General features: G+C 42.7%; 1 protein-coding gene across 3 annotated transcripts in view; it reads right to left on the reverse strand.

Annotated features, from left to right (window-relative positions):
• Nucleotides 1–2,761: 2,761 nt before the first annotated feature.
• Fam210a (family with sequence similarity 210 member A) overlaps nucleotides 2,762–19,917 on the reverse strand; it is a 27,393-nt gene continuing 10,237 nt past the window's right edge. The window contains exons 2-5 of one of the 3 annotated variants that reach the window (XM_010638990.2): nucleotides 15,285–15,291; nucleotides 12,304–12,815; nucleotides 5,679–5,790; nucleotides 2,762–4,354 (exon numbers count right to left, since the gene is read on the reverse strand). In XM_010638990.2, the coding sequence (XP_010637292.1) occupies nucleotides 4,121–4,354; nucleotides 5,679–5,790; nucleotides 12,304–12,776 (819 nt within the window). In that variant the 5' untranslated portion in view covers nucleotides 12,777–12,815; nucleotides 15,285–15,291 and the 3' untranslated portion in view covers nucleotides 2,762–4,120. Of the gene's footprint in view, nucleotides 4,355–5,678; nucleotides 5,791–12,303; nucleotides 12,816–13,245; nucleotides 13,481–15,284; nucleotides 15,292–19,917 lie in introns of those variants that run through there. The other 2 variants (XM_010638988.3, XM_010638987.3) reach the window with 2 other exon arrangements.

Below are 19,917 nucleotides of genomic sequence, written 5' to 3' on the forward strand. Positions count from 1 at the left end.
AGAGAGAGAGAGAGAGAGAGAGAGAGAAAAGTTTAGAAAAGAGCAAAGTTTGAAAAATTACTCAATGGGATATGAGGAGGAGAAAAAAGTGAGGTAGGGGTTACTATTTGAGGAGTAAAAGAAAATAGTGATAGCAGTTTCAGGAAATAACAAGAAAAAGAAGAAAAAGGCAAACTACAAAAAAACAGAAATTAAAAGAAGAGAACAAAGTTGAAAAGAAATAAGAGAAAGGGAGAAAAAAGAAAGTAAAAGGGGGTGACCCCCCCAAAAAAAAACCTGAAGGAAAAATAAAATAGAAAAAATATCAAAGAAAATTGTTTTGGACAAGTTCTTTCTTTCCAAGACCTGCAGTCTTTGGATCACACAATCAGTTTTCTATGCCTAGAGTTAGGGCCTATGGCTTTGTGAGGTTCCTTCCCTGCTGCAGAGGCCCTTGGGAGATGACGACTGTGATCCTCCTCTGGTCTTACTGGCCTGGTCCCGCAGACGTCTGCAGGATGGGGGTTGGTGTGGGCTGTTGGACTTAATGTCCACAGTCATGGGGTTCAGATGCTCCTCTCTCTGGTGTTATCCTCATCCAGGATCAGGTCGACTGGTCATTCTTCACTTCAGCTGCCCCACTCCATGGGGAAACAGTGTAGAGCTGCCTTGGAGCTGATGGGCAGCTGTGGCCTTGCACAGGAGGCACTGCGTGGACAGTGCAGGTCTCCCGTTTGTCAGCTGCTCACGTGCTAACAACTCCTGTCTATCCGTCTTACACGGGCTTGGTCGCTGCCATAGTTGCCACCCAGTAGGGACACGCATCCCAGCACAGTGCTCTGGTCTTGCTGCTGGAGGTCACGGGTCGGCTGTGAAGGAAGGCTCCACACAGCTCACAGGCATGGGACAGGGCTCTGACAGCTTCCTGTTGAGACTACTGTAAATTCAACACACCCTAGACCTCTCTAATTGCCTGCAGCCTGCCACAGGACTGGGTCCCAGCATGCTGGCAAAAGCATTTTGCTAACATTCCTGACACCAAAAAATAGAACTCTTTTGTCAGTGACAGGGAACATGTTAGAGCTTTCAATGGTAACAGCCCACGGTGGCACGTGTACTGTAGGTTTGCCTCCACTGTCCCAGGTCTTCAGAGAAATGTGTATGACAGACTATCAATAGTTAAGAAATTGAGGGTGACAAACACAAGTGGACTGGAAAATACCTACAGAAAAGGCAATTTCAACCTTGGGTTTACAGTCCTCATTTAATGACCCATTTAACGACTGTTCAGACTTACAGCCAAGGTGCACTGTTCAAACTTACAACTACTTTTTGTTCAGTTCTGTACACCTCTTTTATACAGTATGGAAGTTTTTACTGATTGTACTGTATAGTTTTATATTGTTATATATTATAGTAGCGCACGTAAGAGCTATGCAAACACAAGCAAAGTCATCAAGTTGGAGTTTCCTCTGACCATTTCTTTGTTGTGAATATTGTAATGACATACTCTATACATTTCATCATTTAGTGGTTAATTCATTTAATGACTCGCAGCAGGACAGAGCTTAGTCGTTAAATGAAGAATGCATAACTTTCTTTTGCAGTGCTTTGGGAATGGAACCCAGCCCTCATGCGTGCGAGGCATGTGTTCCACCACTGGACTACATCACCAGTCCTCTTTATTTTGAGACAGGGTCTCATTGAGTTGTGTAGATTGGCCTTGCCTCCTGAGTAGATGAGATTACAGGCATATACCACCATATGCAACAAGATTAGTAACTTCTAAGAATCCCCAATTCATTCCCATTGGATAATGTGCCTCGTGCAGTATAAAAGGTAAAAGGAAAACTATTTTAGATAATAGATTAAATTTTTTTTTAAGACACGGTCTCCCTAAGTCACCCAGGGTGATCATGAACTGCACCCTCCTGCCTCAGTCTCCAGAGTAGGTGGGATTACAAACCTGTGCCACCTCTTCCCTCTCCATACAGTGGATTTTAACACAGGCAGTTTCAAGTATATGAATAATTTGCTCATAACTTATCATTTAGTATCTGAATTCAATAAACACACTAAAACATGCTAATAGCATTTTGATGCGAAAATGTCCCATCAACATGATGCTGTGCACAGAACTTTGCATCTGGAGAGAAATCATGTCGCCAGACCGACACAGGACGAGGTCTCAGATCCCACCTTGCAACTCCCCAGCTCCCAGAAAGATTTCAGTCACAGCAGATTCACTTAAGAAGTGTCTGAATATAAAGACCAGATGTAGCAGTGTAAACTTTTTTCCCCTTTATTCTCTAAACTTGGCAAAACTAAGTACTTGACACAAAAATCCTGCCAAACAGCCAGGTATGGTGGCACACATGTTTAATCCCAGCATTCTGGGAGGCTGAGGAAGCAGGGTTGAAAATTCAACCAGCCTGGACAATTTAGCAACTTAGCAAGACCTTATCTTAAAATAAAAAATGAAAAAAAGGAGACATAGCTCAGTGCAAAGGCCCAAGTCCCACAGTACAGAGCAAGAACAAAAACCACTCCTTGTTGTAGCAGGCAGACATCTAAAGAGGCTTTCTCCTTTGCCGACATCAAGTTGAAGGTTAGAATTGAAGTAAAAGCTGTTACTGCAAAAGAAAACATATGTACTCAAATGTCCCCACAGTCCCAGTAACTTTCCTCTCTGACAACTGCTGAATTTCATTTCAGGCAGGTTTTCTGTTTGATTTGATTTTATTTTTTTGAGCTAGGATCTCACTATGTAACCCAGGGTTACCTCAAACTTGCAACCTTCCTGCCTCAGCCTCCCAAGTGCTGGGATTACAGGCATGTACCACCAGGCCTGATTGAAGCAGATAATCTAACAGCAAGTTTGCTATTAACACGTTCCTGTCAGTTTGAACCACCAATGGTACGTGCATGACTGTCCCATCGGGTGACTTGAACCACCAGTACTTATCTATTTAACACTGGAAATGGAATTCAAATCAGAGCCACTCAGCAGGGAGACATACAAATTACGGCCTTGTTGGGTATGTGTTAAAATAATCACGTAAAATGCCCATGCAAGGATATCTTCCTTCACTGTAAGAGAAATCACTGTAGCCAGTTTTAAGATTTGCTCCATAATGAATTAACGCTCGCTTGGATGAAGATGCTGGGAACCCACAGGGCTGTGCCGAGTGCAGTGTTTCCCACGCAGGGACAGCCCTCCCTACGGCAGCCTGGCATCACCGTGGCCACCCAAGCTTCCAGGTGCTGGACAACCTCAAGCTGAGTCACTCATCTTCCAAAACGTCAGCTAAAGCAGTGAAAAACGATTCAAAAGGGCCGGGGATTTGGCCCAGTGGTTCCGCCACCTGCCTCGCAAGCACAAGGGCCCGAGTTTGATCCCTGGTACCAAAAAAACAAAAACAAAAACAATTTCTCCCCCACAAAAAGATTCAAAACATCTCGATGTTCTAGTGACAACTAATATACACACTTGAAAAGTATACATGACTCCTGACGCGCTTTAGGTTAAACCTCAAAGGCTTTTTTTCCATTTACATATAACCAGTACATCTAATTTACATACATAAGACGATTTTTATTCAACCTTCTCCATATAAAGTCTCTATTTTAAATGGTAGGTAAGAGTTAGTTATAGAAAGACCAAGTTCTCTCCCATTCACAGGCAGCCTGGGGGGGCAAGGTGGCTCCCCTAGGAGAAGTGAATGCATTAAACCTTGGTGAGTAACAGAAAGACTACAATCCAGTGTGAACAGTCTGCCTGGATCTAGTCATCTGGGTGCCACCTGCCTTGCATGCACAAACTCCAGCTGGCCGGAACAGCAGCACAGGTGTGACCCTACAGGCCTGGGAGGCCCAGGAGCCCGGCTTTGAAAGACAGTAGCCACTACTTATTGCTGCTATGATGCAAGATTCTTATACTGGGTTCACTTATTTTCAAAAACACTGATTTTTCTAGTGATGTTTAACTTTAAAAAAGGTATCAAGATTCCTTAACCCTCAGAGAACTGGTATTTTTAAGTAACTAACCAAAAAAACAAAAACAAAAACTTGTATCTCTACCCAAAGTCTCCAGAGGGTAAAAGTGTACGAAACGTCTGTGAGCTGTGTTATATAAGGCACCCTATTCCACTTTTTTCTTAAAGGAAACCTTTTCTTTGGTTTCTTGCAGTTTTTCTGTGAGTCTGTCCTTGGTTTCCTCCATCTTCTCTGTGAGTCTGTCCTTGGTCTCCTCCATCCTGTCCTGCAGATACTCCTTGACTGGCGGTGGGGTTGACATGTAGCCACGACCACGCAGATACTTCACAGTGAAGGACGTTCCTCCCAGAGTCACTGTGTAGCGGGCAGGCGTTGCAATCTTGAAAAGAAAACAGCCAGGCATATCAGCATGTGATTATGAGCGAAATGAAGGTGGAGTTTTGTACTGGGCAATAACCAGTCAGAGAAAATGCTTCAGTGTCTCACGAAGATCTGCAGCCACATTGCATCGTGTCCCTCAACAAGGGAGGCTCCCTCCTGTGCACATTCTGGGAACACCTGTTCCCACACAACCTGGCCCAGAGGGGTCCCTGGACACATGTGAATGAAGCTTGGGGCAGGATGACTGCATCCCCCACAGTCCCACAAGCCCCAGGGCTACCCTGCTCCCACCTCACCTCTGCCAAACCCCATGTAGGCTCTGCCCGAGGAACAGGCCATCGCTGTGCCCGCTGTGCTGTTCAGAACATGGGTTCCTGGAAACGCACAGGATAGCCCACACGCCCCTTGACGGGCACCAGTGTGCCGGCTTGCCTCCATGCACAAGCTCACACTGGCCCCCAGACCCGGTGCAGACACATGGGAGGAGGTTGGGATCTGAGCCGTCAGGGGTAGTATGAGAAACAAAAGAGAAACCCAGGTTGCAGCGTGAGCCTGGGACTGATGGGGTGTGGCCATGGACCACAGAGGAGGGTGCAGCTACAGCACCACCAGGCACCAGAGTTGTCACAGTTCAAGTGTGCCCACTGTAACCAGGGACTTGACTTGTTAATTTAATACACTGTAAGGGAGAGCCACCCAGCACTTAAGCTCTAACCATTTAGACAAAATTACAACCAAGGAGAGAACATTCCAACACTCCAGAGGACTCTAACAGGGACAGCAGAATAAGACAATGCTACTTCTGAGTAACACTGTAAACTACAACTCTAGGAATTTTTATACAACACAAATAAATAAAGTAACACCTAGGTTCCAAGCATTTTCTACTTGTTTTCCTTCTTTCTTAGAAGCATTGTGGACCCGCATAAGATTTTTGTCTGTTGTAAAAAATGACATTAACATGGCTAAATTCCACAGTTCATGACAAATCTTCTCTTCTAAAAAAGACTCACAGGTGTGGAAACTTTATAACGTCTGAATCCAGAGGACAGTCAGGCTATGAATGTCTAAAAGAGCTAACAACTAGGCCCAAGCGACACCACTGAAAACAATCTGGGTTTTATTAAACCTTATTACTTTACTTGCTAAGAAAATAGAAACAGCAAAATAATTGCTAAATGTCACTAAGAAGTTGGGTGGCATGAAAACCTGATTGAGGCAAAACAAAACGTCAACAGGGGAAACATCAACAACATGACCACCACCTTGGTAAGCATCATGAGCTCACAGAAGTTCTAGGGGACTGAACTGGTGGCACCCACCTTGAACATGGCATAGGCGGTCAGAGCATTTCCACTCTGGGAGTTTTTCAGGATGTTCACAATCATGTCAGGTAACCCAATGAGCTCTAGAAAAGGAACGACATTCACTCCTCTGGGAAAAAAACAAAGTAAGTTACATATAAACAAGATTTTAAGGATAAATATCTTAAAGATTACTGATTATTATTATTATTTTTTTTTTTGGTACTGGGGATCAAACTCGGGTCCTTGTGCTTGTGAGGCAGGTGGCAAAGATTACCAAAGTTTGAAGTTGATTCTGCATTACCGAACACTTTAATTTCACTCTAATATCTTACTTAAAGAACAATAGTATACCCAGAGGCATCAATTTTAAGCTGCATCCTACCATCTGCATAGAATATTAGTGTATTTAGAAAGTAAGGGCTGAGGCAGGACGATCTCAAGTTCAAGGCCAGCCTGGGAAACTTAAAATCAAAACAAAATAAAACAAAATTCTGGTCTAGTTGTGCAAGGCCAAGGGTTTAATCCCCAGTTCTGGGAGGAAATTTTACACTAGAGCAAAATCAATAACAAACTAAGAGAACAGGGTCAGAATAATTTAACTGATCTTTGTTTCTTCACCCAAAAACCACTTCCTTAGAATGCTCCAACTCATACTTCAAGACTTCAGATTTTTTCCTCCTGCCTTTAAAATTAACCATCAGGGAAGACCATTATTGTAAAGCAAGGGTATTTAAGTAGAGTATGTCCCCAACTTACGAACAAGTTCTGTTCCAGGAGAGTGTTTGCAACTTGGATTTATTTATAAGTCTGACAAAGTGAGTTGGATACCCCTTTGACACAATGTGCAATGTACATTGCTTTGTACTTCCTAGCAGTCCCCTCCACATCACCACCGCTTTTCCTCTTCTTTCCAGACAAGCTGGGCTCTGACTGAGCGCTGCGCTACTGTACACTATGGCATTGTACAGCAGCTCGACTGTGACAATGTTCACAGGCACGTGAGCTGCTTGTGAGATTTGCATGCTTCTAAGAATAGTCCTGATGCAAGGTCCATTCACGTCTGAACGTTCGCAACTCGAATGGTGGTGAGTCGAGGACTTACTGTATCACTTATTGTGTGCTATTATGCAGAGAATAAAGGACTGTGGGGCTGACAAAACTTCAGTTATTCTAAGGCTGCTTCTGTTATTAGACTTAAGAGACAGGTAAAGAACAATTAGTATAAATTGCAACCAGTTCTCGGAGGGAGGGAAGGCTGCAATCTCTGGTCTGAGCTGGGCCGGAAGCCTGAGTTCTGTACATCAGCTTCCCACCAGCCACCCGGACAGCCTGCCGTGTGTGTTCCCCTTGCGTTGGACAGCCCGTGACCCTCTCCCCCTAAGTCTGCACAAGGATATCACCTAACAGTACAGTCAGCACATTAGGAAACTTAACATACACAACCGTACATGGCTAATACAAAAGCACATTAATTTGATATAATTTACATAAAAACTTTCTGCTGCTTTTCCTCTACTGAGCCCTCTTCCTAGAAGCACCTCCCTGCTGCCTCTGAATGTGCTACTGAGGCGTCCAGGCAGCTACTGGCCCAGGTGGGCTTGTCTGGTGGTTTCCTGCAGACAGACTCTGTGAATGTTTTCCCACAGGGAAGTGACAGCTGGGGCTGGCTCTGTGCTTCATGCTGGGGGACACAACACATCTTTCTGTCCCATCCCTGGTATCCTTGTGTGTCCCTTGTTCATGGCAGGCCCCACATGGCTCCACTGTGACTGGATTTTCTCCTTGTCATTCAGAAAGGAAACTGCCTAGACTCATTATCATGGCAGCTTTAAACATTTAATTTATTTCTAATATTAAAAAATAATTTCATCAACTGGGGGAAAGGAGTCCGGATTTCACCATAATAATAAGCAGTCAGGGATACTGCTAACCACCAAGGAGGGACCATGGACCATTAAAGATACCTATCATCAAAAGTGAGAGGACAGGGCCAGGGATTTAGCTCAGTCATGCCGCCGCTTGCCTTGCAAGCTCAAGGACCTGAGTTTGATCCCTGGTACCCCCCCAAAAAACAAAAAACAACACTGCCCCCCGAAAAAAAACCAAAAAGTGAGAGGACAGAAGAACAGTGTGAGGAACTTCTAAAAAGATAAGTTTAAAAAACTGGTTATGAGCCCAATCTGGTTTTGTATCAGTAGTCTCAATCTTTTCTCCCCTTTCTTTCAAGGTAACAGAATCCCACTGTGGCTCAGTACTAGTCAGCCTTTCCATGACCTCACGGAGTCACTGATAATGCTATACAGTAGAATCCTTCTTTCACATGCCAATTTCATTTCCAGCACCAATACAATTATGAAATTATTCCGTTAATCATTCCTAGTTCCAACTAAGACCGCTGTATAAAACCTATTCATTTACTACCATCAAGAAAAATGAAATACTTAGGGATTAATTTAACCAAATAAGTAAAAGACCTCTACAATGAAAATTACAGTACCCTGAAAAAGGAGATAAAAGAGGATATCAGAAAATGGAAAGATATTCCTTGTTCTAGGATAGGTGGAACCAATTTAGTGAAAATGACCATACTTACAAAACTGTTATACAGATTTAATGCAATCCCGATCAAAATACCAGTAGCATTCCTCACAGAACTAGAGAAAACAACCCTAAAATTCACCAGAGGGGACTTAGAATAACAGAGGTAATGCTGGGCAACAAGGGCAAGGCAAGGGGCATCACAATCACAGATTTCAAGTTACACTACAAAGCTACAGTGATAAAAACAGGATGGTATTAGTAAAAAAACAGACTTGTAGATCAATGGGACAAAAGATGCAGAAATAATTCCAGCACATTTAGCGACCTTATCTTTGACAAAGGGGCCAAACATCTTCAGTGGAGGAAAGATAGCCCCTGTAACAAATGGTGGGGGGGAACTGGCTTTCTACATGCTGAAGATTGAACCTGGACCCCTATCTCCCACCATGCACTAAAATGAAGTAAAAATGCATCAAAGATCTAAATATTAGAATAGAATCTATTTGCTCTTGAAAACATAGGTGTAAGTAAAGACTTTATAAAAAAAAAACAAACACCCAGTTGCACAGGAAATATTACAAAGAAACAACAAATGGAATAACATCAAATTAAAAAGCTTCTGCACAGCAAACAAATAACAGGGTGAAGAGACAACCTACAGAATGGGGAAAATTTTTGCCAGCTACTCCTCAGACAGAGGACTAATGTCTAATTGTATAAAGAACTAAAAAAAAAAATTGGACTCCACAAATTTAAAGACCCAATCCAAAAATGGGCATCTGAAATAGACACTTCTCAGATGAAGAAGTATGAATGACAAATAAACACATGAAAAAAATGCTCAAGGTTGCTGGCCATTTGAGAAACGCAAATTAAAACAAGATTCCATCTCACTCCAGAAAGAATGGCCAGCATCAAGAAATCAACCAACAACAGATGCTGGCCAGGCTGCGTGGGGTGGGGAAGAACCCTCTCCTTCTCCATTGCTGGTGGAGTATATAAATTGGCACAGCCACTGCAGTTATCATAAAACTAGGGCTTCCACTTGGCCCAGCTATTCCCCTGCTAGGTATGATCCTGAAAGAGTTAAAGACAGCATATTACAGTGATGCATGCATACCCATGGGTTTTTTGTTTTGTTTTCTTTGAGACAGAGTCTCACTATGTAGCCCAGGATGGCCTTGAATTTGTGGCAATCCTCCTGTCTCAGCCTCCTGAGTGCTGGGATTACAGGTGTGTGCCACCATGCCTGGCTGATACCTATATTTATAGCAGCTCAGTTCATAATAGCTAAATCTTAGAAGCAACCTATATGGCCACTGACAGATCAATGGATAAAGGAAATGTATTTATATATAATGGAACACTACTCTGCCATGAAGGATAAACATGAGGCATTTTTAGATAGATACACCTCAAGACTATAATCTTAAGTGAGATAAATCAGGCACACAAGTTTAAATATTGCATTACTTCACTTGTATGAGAAATCTAGGTATAAATAAGGAATGGAATGGGAGAGATGTTAGGAAATAGGAAGAATTTGCTCAAATGGGAAGGGGAACAAGAAGTGGAGAAAAGGGAGAGGGAAAGAAGGGAAAAGGGATTGAAAAAAAAAACTGAAAGAAGGCTGGGCAAGGTGGTGTACACCTGCAATCTCAGTACTCGGCAGGCCGAGGCAGGAGGATTGCTATGAGTTCCAGGCCAGCCTGAACTACATAGCAAGACCCTGTCTCAACACCCTCCCCGCAAAAAAAGAACTGAAAGGAAAAATGGAAGTAGAGCTTTTATAATCGTGAAGGGGAAGAAGGACTGGAGCGAGGGGAGGGAAAGGGGACAAAACAGAATATGTGCTATGCGTACACGTACACACCCCTTCTGTTGAACGCGATCATTAGGTATAGCGAGCATGTACTAATAATTGTTTTTTAAAAGTTGGAAAACAATACACAAAGAATAAATCATTAAAAACTGAAAACAAATAAATCAGTTCACTTAGCAGAAACTGTGAAGGGTTAAAAAAGACATACACCTGGCCAAATACAAAAGTGTGTGCTTACTAAAAAACTATCATAAGAATGAAACAAAAATAAATTAAAACATCGAGCACAAAGGATAGCATCATGGGACAGTGGCTTCTGCAAGATAAAAAGTAAGTGACTGTCCCATGTATTTCATCAATGAGGGTCTGAGTCGAACAGGAGCATCTGCTGTTTGTCCTGCTTATGCCAAACAGGAATAGCCACAAAGCTCCACCATGAAATAAAATCCACTAGCCTGCACAATTTAGCTTTCCCTGAAATAAAACAGCTCAGAAGTCTGAGAACTTCGGTGCTGAGTTAATAAAAGAAAATGACATTCTGCTCTCTGGCCTGAGAACAGCTGTGACAACTGAAGGTATGATCTCAAAGGACAGTCTCACCACTGAGTCTGGACAGTCTGCAGAGAGGGGAAGATGGAAATAAGAAAGGTGCTGTTCACAGAGGAGAAGAGACTCAGAAGGAATCTGCTGCAGAATGACACCCCAGTCTATTGTGCTTCTGCTTTTCTCACAGTAGAACTTGCTTACCGAAGACTAGTGACAATAAAAGGAAAAAAAAAAAAAGATTCTTTTCAATAGCAGGTGGGACTTATTGTGCTTCTGCTTTTCTCACAGTAGAACTTGCTTACCGAAGACTAGTGACAATAAAAAAAAAAAAAAAAAAGATTCTTTTCAATAGCTCAGGTGGGACTCTCACCGTCAGTAACTAAAATCCTGGGTTTCTCTGCTAGGCCCAGAAGGAACAAGCACTGCTTCTGTCTCCTTCCATGGGATGGAGTCCCAGGACCCTGCAGTGGCTCAAGAAATAAAACCTGAGCATGTAAAAAGCCACGCACTTAGGAGCAGGACTGAATGCATTTAAGAACTCGGATTCAAAATGGAACACAACTTTATGTTTTGTCAAAAAACTAAGGGCATTTATAAGACTTTTGTAAATATTAAACATATCCTGAAATGCTTCCACAAAGCACACCCAAGATCTCCCACAAAGAGAGGCACAATTCCTAAAGACAAAACACAGGAAATGACACAAACGGGGAGAAGGGAGCAGCATGCACGCACCAGGTAAAGAGGCACTGTGTATACAAACCTCCGGGAGGCTGTGTTTCTCAAAGAGGAGCACCAACTCCACCTACCATCCTGGGAAGTGAAGAACCTCCGCCCAGGGTGAGCTTCACAAACAGCTGCTCTAGATCATCAGTGCTTTCATCTCAAGCCATTCAGTATCATTATGAAATAGCAGTGCACTCTAGGAAGTACGACGGCACTGAACTCAGTGGGAGCGCTGAAGGGGCCAGGACGGCCTGTGGGGAGCATGGGTACCCCTGCTCCCCAGGAGGGTGGCATGCATGACTTATCAGGAAGGAACCATATTTAAAAATGATGCATTTAGAAACGTTATGTTCCACAGGCCTGGGGATCAGGCCACCAGGCACTTTGGAAGGCCTGACCTTAAAGTCACGAAGTAAGCAGTATCAAAGCACAAGTCTGTGACCTGTTCATTTTTGTTTTCCTGATAGCAGCCAGGCTCTGCTGAAAGGTACCTTATGAATTTCTCATCCTAACCAATCCAATCATACAGCAAAACAGCTATCTGCTGACATTTACTTACACTCTAACAAACCTGTCAGTACAAAGCTCATGGTGCTGCTAAGTTTCTAAGATCAGCACTTCACTTCTAGGACCTCTGCCCTGTGGATGAGCTAAGTGGGATTCCAGCTCGGTCCACACCTTCCACCACTGAGTTCTTCCCACTTCCCCTGGCCGGGGCGGGCTTCTCTTCACTCATCAAGTGGGAGAGACTTCACTACCTGAGCTTCATGTGGTCATTAAGGGCCAAGAAGGTGACACACACAGTATTCCACAATTCCCTTACACAGTAAGCAAGTGTTAGCTGTTCATCTTAAAACACAAAAAAGAGCATCAGAGAGTAGTTGTCCTCTATCAGTGAAAGATACAAAAGCTTAAGAAAAAAAAAAAAAACTTAAGGCTTTCAATCAGCAGAACTATGAAGGAGATTAACATTGATAAATAGTGGCCAACAAAGCAAAAACTTACTTTATGGCTGCATAATAAAATGTTCCAAACCAAACACCAGAAGTTATTAGATGCACAGGAATCAAAACTTTCCCATATTGTCTAAATGTCTTCTTAAACCGCTGATAAAGACTAATAGATTTGTCTTGCAGAGGATCAGGCTCTTCCTTTTTTTCTGAAGGCATCCCCTGGGTGGCACTGGATGATAAACTCCTGGCAGACGAAACATCCCGCACCCATTGTTCATGGCGAAGGACCCTGGGCTGGAGAGGCCGTGCAGACAGTGGCTTCCGCTCCTCTGCCAGGCACTGGGCCACAGGTGAGCACAGCCACCTCTCCTGAGGGCTTTGTGCACAAACCACTCTGGACTTGGCATGGTGCAAAAACAATGGTCCCTTCACATGCTGACAGTGTTCAAATAGCCCAGCTGTGTGCGACCCCAGGCACGTCCTATGTGCCAGCCGAGACACAGTCCGCAGTACGTTCCACTGCATTCTAAAGATGGGGCTGGGTTGCAGCTTCTAGAGAGACTAGGTATGAAAAAGAAAAGGTATATTATACATTGGTTCCCATTTTAAACCAATCCACTTAAATATTAATCATTGAGTACTAGGACGTAAAAAGACAACACTGCTACCTAATGCAGAGGAAACTGCTAAGGTTCTGCAACGTTTATTTTTTGTGGGGTTTTTTCTTTGGTACAAGGGATTGAATTTGGGACCTTGTACTTGTAAGGCAGGTAGTGGCACCACTGAGCCAGATCCCCGGCCCCAAGGTTCTATAACTTTTAAATTTAATCTTTTCTTTTCTTCCCTCCCTCCCTCCCTCTCTTTCTTGTCTTGGTATCGGGGATCAAACTTAGCACCTCATGCTTGTGAGGCAGGCATGGTGCCACTGAGCTAAATTCCCGGCCCTTATAAATGTGCATCCTTTGAACAGGACACAGTAAACTGTCCTGCAGACCTTACGAAGGCTGGTGTTTATAGGCTCACAGGAAGCAAACAGCATGAGGCCTGGTGCTGGGTGTTGAGGCCACACCATCCCACGTGAGCTCCTCTCAGACTCCACGCCAGGTCCACTGCACACAGAGGACTTCGCCCCAGCACTAGCACAGGAATCACACAGGACTCCTGCTGTACAGCAGCTCCTGCAAATTGATCAGCACCACACAAGCCCAGGTGTGAGGGTAGATTTAGTAATTTTAATCTAGAGATAAACCAACAATAGACAGATTATGTGCCTAAATTTGGGAGCCATACACAGAGTAAGAGACTCAAAGGGAGGAAATAAATGAAAATGTAATTTGTCAAAATCAAAGCCTAGTTCTTTGGGGAAAAAAATGAAGAAAATTGATAGACCTCTAGCCAGACTAAGAGAGAAAACAAATTGACAAATTTGAGAGGAATGAATAGCCTAACCACTGTTTCCATAGATAGTAAATTGATGAACAAATACTACGACTGATACAGGAGATCAGGGGCATGGTAAAGCTGGCTGGGAAAGTAGGCATGACCTGTTAACTACAGCATCTTGGAACACATATCCAGAACAGTTCCCAAAGCCCTGAATGTGGACCTCTCATGAGAAGCATGAAAAGCTGGATAAGAAATACTTCATCATTCTGAAAATAAACCAATAACCCACAACTGTTCTCTTGCTCTTATAAATTTAGATTGTTTCTAATTTTAATGCACTATAAATAGCACCCTCAAATATAAAAACTTCTCATTTACAGTAGACCCTTGACTTACAAACTCAATTTGTTCTTGAGGGTTGGTTGTAACTAAAGTTGGTCAATTAAAGGCCCAGGGTCCTCTACACAGCCTTCAAGTCTCTCTCCTGTACGAAGGCAGATCTCAGGGTCCTTAGAGAAACAGTGGCCTAGGATTTTGCAATTAATCCCATACAGGAAAGGATGTTGTAATGTTCCAGAACTCTTTAAGCATTAAATCTGTATTTGAGACCATCTGGAAACACAAGCTGCCAATATTTGTGTCGTAACTCAAGACTTTGTAAGTTAAAACTAAAATTCTGGTCGTAATCCAAGTTGTTCTATGTCAGGCCAGTTGTAACTTGTTGTTCTAATACACACGCACCCATATCCCCTCAGAAGTCCAGCACCCTCTCCTGGATGACAAACTGGGTTGTCACTTGGGGTCAGGCTCTTTATCATGGCTGAGTTACTTCCACGTAATGTTATTCATATTATACCTTCCACATTCTGAACAACAAGGTCAAACACCAAAATTGCAGAGATCCAGGCATCTCCCCCAAAGAGCCAAAGACAGCATACTACAGTGACACATACATACAAATGTTTATAGCAGCACAATTACAGCTAAATGCTGGAAGCAGCCTGAATACCCATCAACACATGATTGGATAAAGGAAATGTGGTACCTATATATAAAATGGAATACTATTCTGCTCTACAGGACAAATTGGAGACATTTGTAGGAAAATGGATGCACATGGAAAATATAATTTTGAGTGAAATAAATCAGACATAAGCTTAAATACCATATAGTATCTCTCTTTTGAGTAAGGCAAAATACAAACAAAGAACACAATAAAGGATGGATAAACAGGGACAAGGGGATGGATCTCTTGTAAATAGGACGTGGTTCAGGAGAATGTGGGTGAGGGGAGAGATGAAGGGTAAGGGGAAATAATCAGAATAAAGATATCATATTTGGGAACCTAATAACCTAAATGAATGTAAACGTTATATGTCATCACATGACATAAATAATAGTATCAATAAAAATGAAAATGGGAAAAGGGATTGAGAGAAGGAAGGAGTGATCCAGGAGGAAAGGAGATTGAAAAAGACGAATCGAGGTGTATTACGTATACGTACCGACTCCCCCAGATGATCGTAAACTACATGTGCTGCAGACACAAGAGAGGGAAGGAGCCGCAGGCTCTGAGCAGCCCACCTCCCACTTCTCTGGGCAGATCCTTCCTTTCTGAGGACTCTCCTCTCTCTTCAATTCTTCAGCTGCTGCTGTACATGTGTAAGGCCCAGCTACACTTTCACCCAGAGATGGTGGACCATTGTTGCCACTGCTAATTCCCGGAGGAACTCAGGAAGTGACAGCATATAAAATGCCTCAGACTTGTCACCATTTCAAACCGCTGCTCAGGTTTACATGAATTCAAGAAAATCACTTTTTTCCTAGCTGTATTAAGACAAAAAATTCTACACTCAAATGTCCTAATGACTATATGACATTAAAGTAGCAGTTTTAGCTGTGATAAGAGAAGTAGAAATTCACAGGCTCTGTTCTATGCACTACATATGTATTATTTATTTCACGCACTGACTCCATGAGGAGGTCTGATCACTTGAGAACTACATGGACAGCCTGATGAACAGATCCTAACACAGTTTGCAGGATAACTCTGCAGCCCACAGCTCCGTGTCCAGGCTCCACTAAGCCTAGGAATAAAAAAGATTTTCCCAAAGGAGGACAGTTATCCACAGAGGAATGCAAGGCTCTGTCACAAAATCCTAAGGATCTGTGAGGGACTCACCCACAAGAACCTGCCGAGCCTCTGAGCGGCTGTCTTCAGCCACTGCCAACCCCAGTGCTGCGGACCTGTGGTAGCACATGGCCCCTGTGGGCCTGCTGAAGGCCCTGCTGTTATGCTGGGCCCATTCAGAACTAGCGGCTGATGGGGGAGTAGCAGGAACAAGTAAGGAATTTGTCACTGTCAAGGTCTAAAGAGGCCCCTGTGTTCTTTTTCCCTTGCAGGTGGGATGTGCCTTACACCACTAGAAGGACCCCCAGAAATTTCAGTGAGATAGAGCCCCAGAATTTTTGTTGGCTATTTCCCCCCTTATAATTTACAAATGTTTTATCTGAAAGTCTGGAATAATTGTTTCTTCTCACTTCCTAGTCCACTCAGCCTAATGTCATTATTATGATGGGCCAATCTTCTTAAGGGAAAGGTGACCCAGGTCTGCATTAGTTTGCTGGGACTGCCATAACAGAGAACCACATACTAAGTGCCTTAAACAGCTGAAATTTATTGTTTCTAGTTCTGGAAGTTGGAAGTCCAAGACCAAGCTTTCGGTAGGGTAGGTGCCCTCTGAGGGTTGCAAGGAAGAATCTGTTCATGCCTTTCTCCTTGCTTCTGATTTGCCAGCAATGTTTGACATTCCTTAGCTTATAAAAGCATTTGCCTTCATTTTCACATAGCATTTTCTGGCTGCATTAGTGTCTAGCCTACTCTAGTGTGACTTCATCTTAGCTAGTCACATCTGCAACAACCCTATTCCCACAGGAGATCACAATCAGAGTCAGCAAGGGCTTGGACTTCAACACGTGGATCTTTAGGGACGCAACTCAACCAACGAAAAGTCCTTGTGGTCTAAATGACAATATAGTTCTGGAGAGTTGACCCACCCTGTGGAGAACAGCATAGGCCTCCCAGATTAAAGGAAACTGCATTTGGTGGCCTTTAATGACAGATATTAAGACAAAGCATTTGGCAGATTAACAGCTCCACTCAGTTCTGAGGCTATAGGAGAGAAGTGTCTTTTTAGGGTAGACATAGAAATTTCCAAGTCATTTATGTGGATCTTGAACTGAGACTTTGAAATCCTGAACTCATTCTTTCCTTTTGTATTTTATCAGGCACAGTGGACAATAATAAGCCAATATCATGGTGCTCACTAGTTTTGACAAAAATGTTTTATCAAATACATGATCACTCAGGCCATTGCCTTCTACAAGCATTTCAGTTGGAGTGTCGAGTGGTGAAATTTTGCAAATCTCTATTGCCATATTATGCCATGAACTATCAATGTCCTCTTCATTACTGGAAATGTCATTGGAGCCTTTAAATGTAACTAGATTAGAGAACAAATATCAAATACTACAGGGCCAATCAGAAAATTCAACCTTTGTGATTCTCTAGAACCATTCCTGGTGCAAAAGTGGTGTCAGGATGGTCCAGCAATTCAAAACCAGATATACAGATAGAGAGATACAGATATAAACATAAATATCTACAACTAAATCTAGACAGATATACAGATTGTTATTAAGGGTAAACTCTTTAAAGTTGTTGGGTGTGGTGGCACACACCTATAATCCCAGGAGGCAGGATTATAGAAGTTCCAGGCCAACCCGAACTACACAGCTAGATCCTGTCTCAAAAGCCCCCCTGCAAAATGTCAGCTGAGTGTAGATATTAACCACATCTTCAAAATACCATCACAACACCTCAATTAATATCTGATTAAATAGCTACATACAATAGCCTGGTCAACTTGATATATAAAATTACATTGTAAACTTAAAAATTTCTCAACCAAATATTACTTTCAACTATAGGAAAAGCTTTCAAAGATTTTTTTTTTTCAGGGCTGGGGATCAAACTCAGGGGCTTGCATATGCTACCGCTGTACTAGAGCTATATTATTCCCAGCTCAGAAAATATTTAACAAGAATATTTCATTTACTCTAAAGAGACAACATTGGATGGAAAATACCTGAAATGAACAAGAGGAAAAGTCCTTCCTCCAAGCCTGTTTGAGGAAGAAACATGACACAAACATCTTTCCTGCCTCCATAGAACTTCATCATTCTTAGAAAGTTCCAACATTGTGTCTACATTTTAAAAACAATTTTTGTTTCAAAATGTGATCTCCAATTCTACAACAGAAATTACACTTTAAATTGCACCTCTGAGAGAAATACTATTTCTTATCGATGGCTTGAAATAAATCCCATCTATCATTTTTTAAAAAATCCAGGATTTTTTAAACCTTTCCTGGAGACTCATTCATGCACATGCCAGAGAATGCTCAAGACCCCTAAGTTAAATCACTAAAAAAAATGATGTCCCTGTCTTGGTAAAGCTCATGTTCTGGCATAACATCCTTATCCTGCTATTTTTCCCTCTGAACATAGTAACTGTGAGCATTAAGAAGTAACAAGCTAGGTATGGTGGTGCATCCTTTAATCTTAGCACATGGGAGCCTGAGGCAGAAGGACTGAGGATCAAGGCCAGCCTGGACTACATAGCAAGGCTCTGTCTCAAAAAAACAAAAACAAAAGCAAAAACAAAGACAAAACAAAAGAAAAAAGTATAGCATCAAAACTTATCTTTGAAAATCTATGTGCCAGGCAACTTCTAGTTCTAAGAACAGACTTCTAACAGGCACCGTTTGATCATTAGCAGGCTCTGGTCTCTGCAGCTTGAGTCCAAATCCCCGTCCTATCACTCATCAGTTGCATGACCTCGGCCAAGTTACTTACTCCTCACGAGACAGAAACACCCCTACTGGGCTACATGTAAAAACTAAATGAGCACAAATGTGAAAAGCATTAGTTTGGCACATTGAAGGTACTGCAGTGTTAGTTACTGTTATTATTTTAATTCAATTTCTAGAAAATCAGATTTTACATGATTCAAATTAATTCATCATCAGGTTTGTATAAATACATAGTTAAGAAGTTTTTAATCTGAGAAAAAGATTTAAGGTCAAAGTAGATCTTTTTCTCTAAAATTACAACAGCAACTTATTTCAAGCAAATATAGACTATGTTAACTGCCTAGTTTTAGTACCTGAACATGTAATAAGTACCTTCAGTCTAGAACCTACATACACCTTTGCAGTTGTCAATCATGAACTGAAGTTAATTCTCAACTTAGCTAATCACGTCATAAAAAATACAAATACAGTCAACTGAAACTGATAGCTCATCCTGATTTGTTAAGATGGTCTCTTTTATGGTTCAAAGTCATTATAGAGTCAACAAGGGCTGGGATCTAGCTCAGTAGTTCTGCCGCCTGCCTGCCTTGCAAGCACAAGGATCACAGTTTGATCCCCGGTACAAAAAAAACCCCAAAAAACCCACAAAACAAACAAACAAACAAACAAAAAAAGGGTCAACAACTTCAGAAGGGCTCACAATTTAGAAGTGATCAGACTATGAGGGGCATTCTTCAAATGTCACCTTTTTCAAAGCCAAGTCCATAAACCTAACTAACTGTGCCTACAAACAAAAAAGCAAGCTGGTAAAACACAATTTTCAAAGATTCCCTTAAAGGATCAATTTTGGTAAAGAATTAATTCCAAAATGGACTGTAAATCTTCGAGGTTTTACACTGATGGTGGGGAGGTGCTGAGGCACCACACACACACACACACACACACACACACACACAGAGTAAACCGTAGGAATCCACACACACACACACACACGCACGCACGCACGCACGCACACTCAGTAAACCGTATGAATCCACAGGTATGGTTTGACTGAAAGGAGGGGTGAAAGTCCAGAGCCGCAGAGCTTTAGAGTTTCGGTACAGCAGGTGCCTCCGCCTCCGCCTCCCCGCTGGAAAACGGAGGTGATGGACAAAGATAGTGTGGCCTCCTCCCTCCAGCCACTGCGAGCCAAAGTCCATCCACACAGACAGCGCGCCTGAAGAGTTTGGCGCGAACAGGTGCGGGCTGCCCTTTCCCTAGAACCTGACGGGGTTCTTTGAAAAGCCACTCGACTGGCTCTCTAGGAGGGAGGGCAGGGGCTGACAGATGTCCCCGGGCAGGACCCGGCCCGCCCGCCCAGTGACCTCCGCACTGACTGTGAGCGCCCGGGGTGAAGGTGCCCTCCA

Source organism: Fukomys damarensis, unplaced genomic scaffold (genome assembly GCF_012274545.1).
Source record: "Fukomys damarensis isolate Sample0158 unplaced genomic scaffold, DMR_v1.0_HiC HiC_scaffold_30, whole genome shotgun sequence".
Taxonomy (NCBI): domain Eukaryota; kingdom Metazoa; phylum Chordata; class Mammalia; order Rodentia; family Bathyergidae; genus Fukomys; species Fukomys damarensis.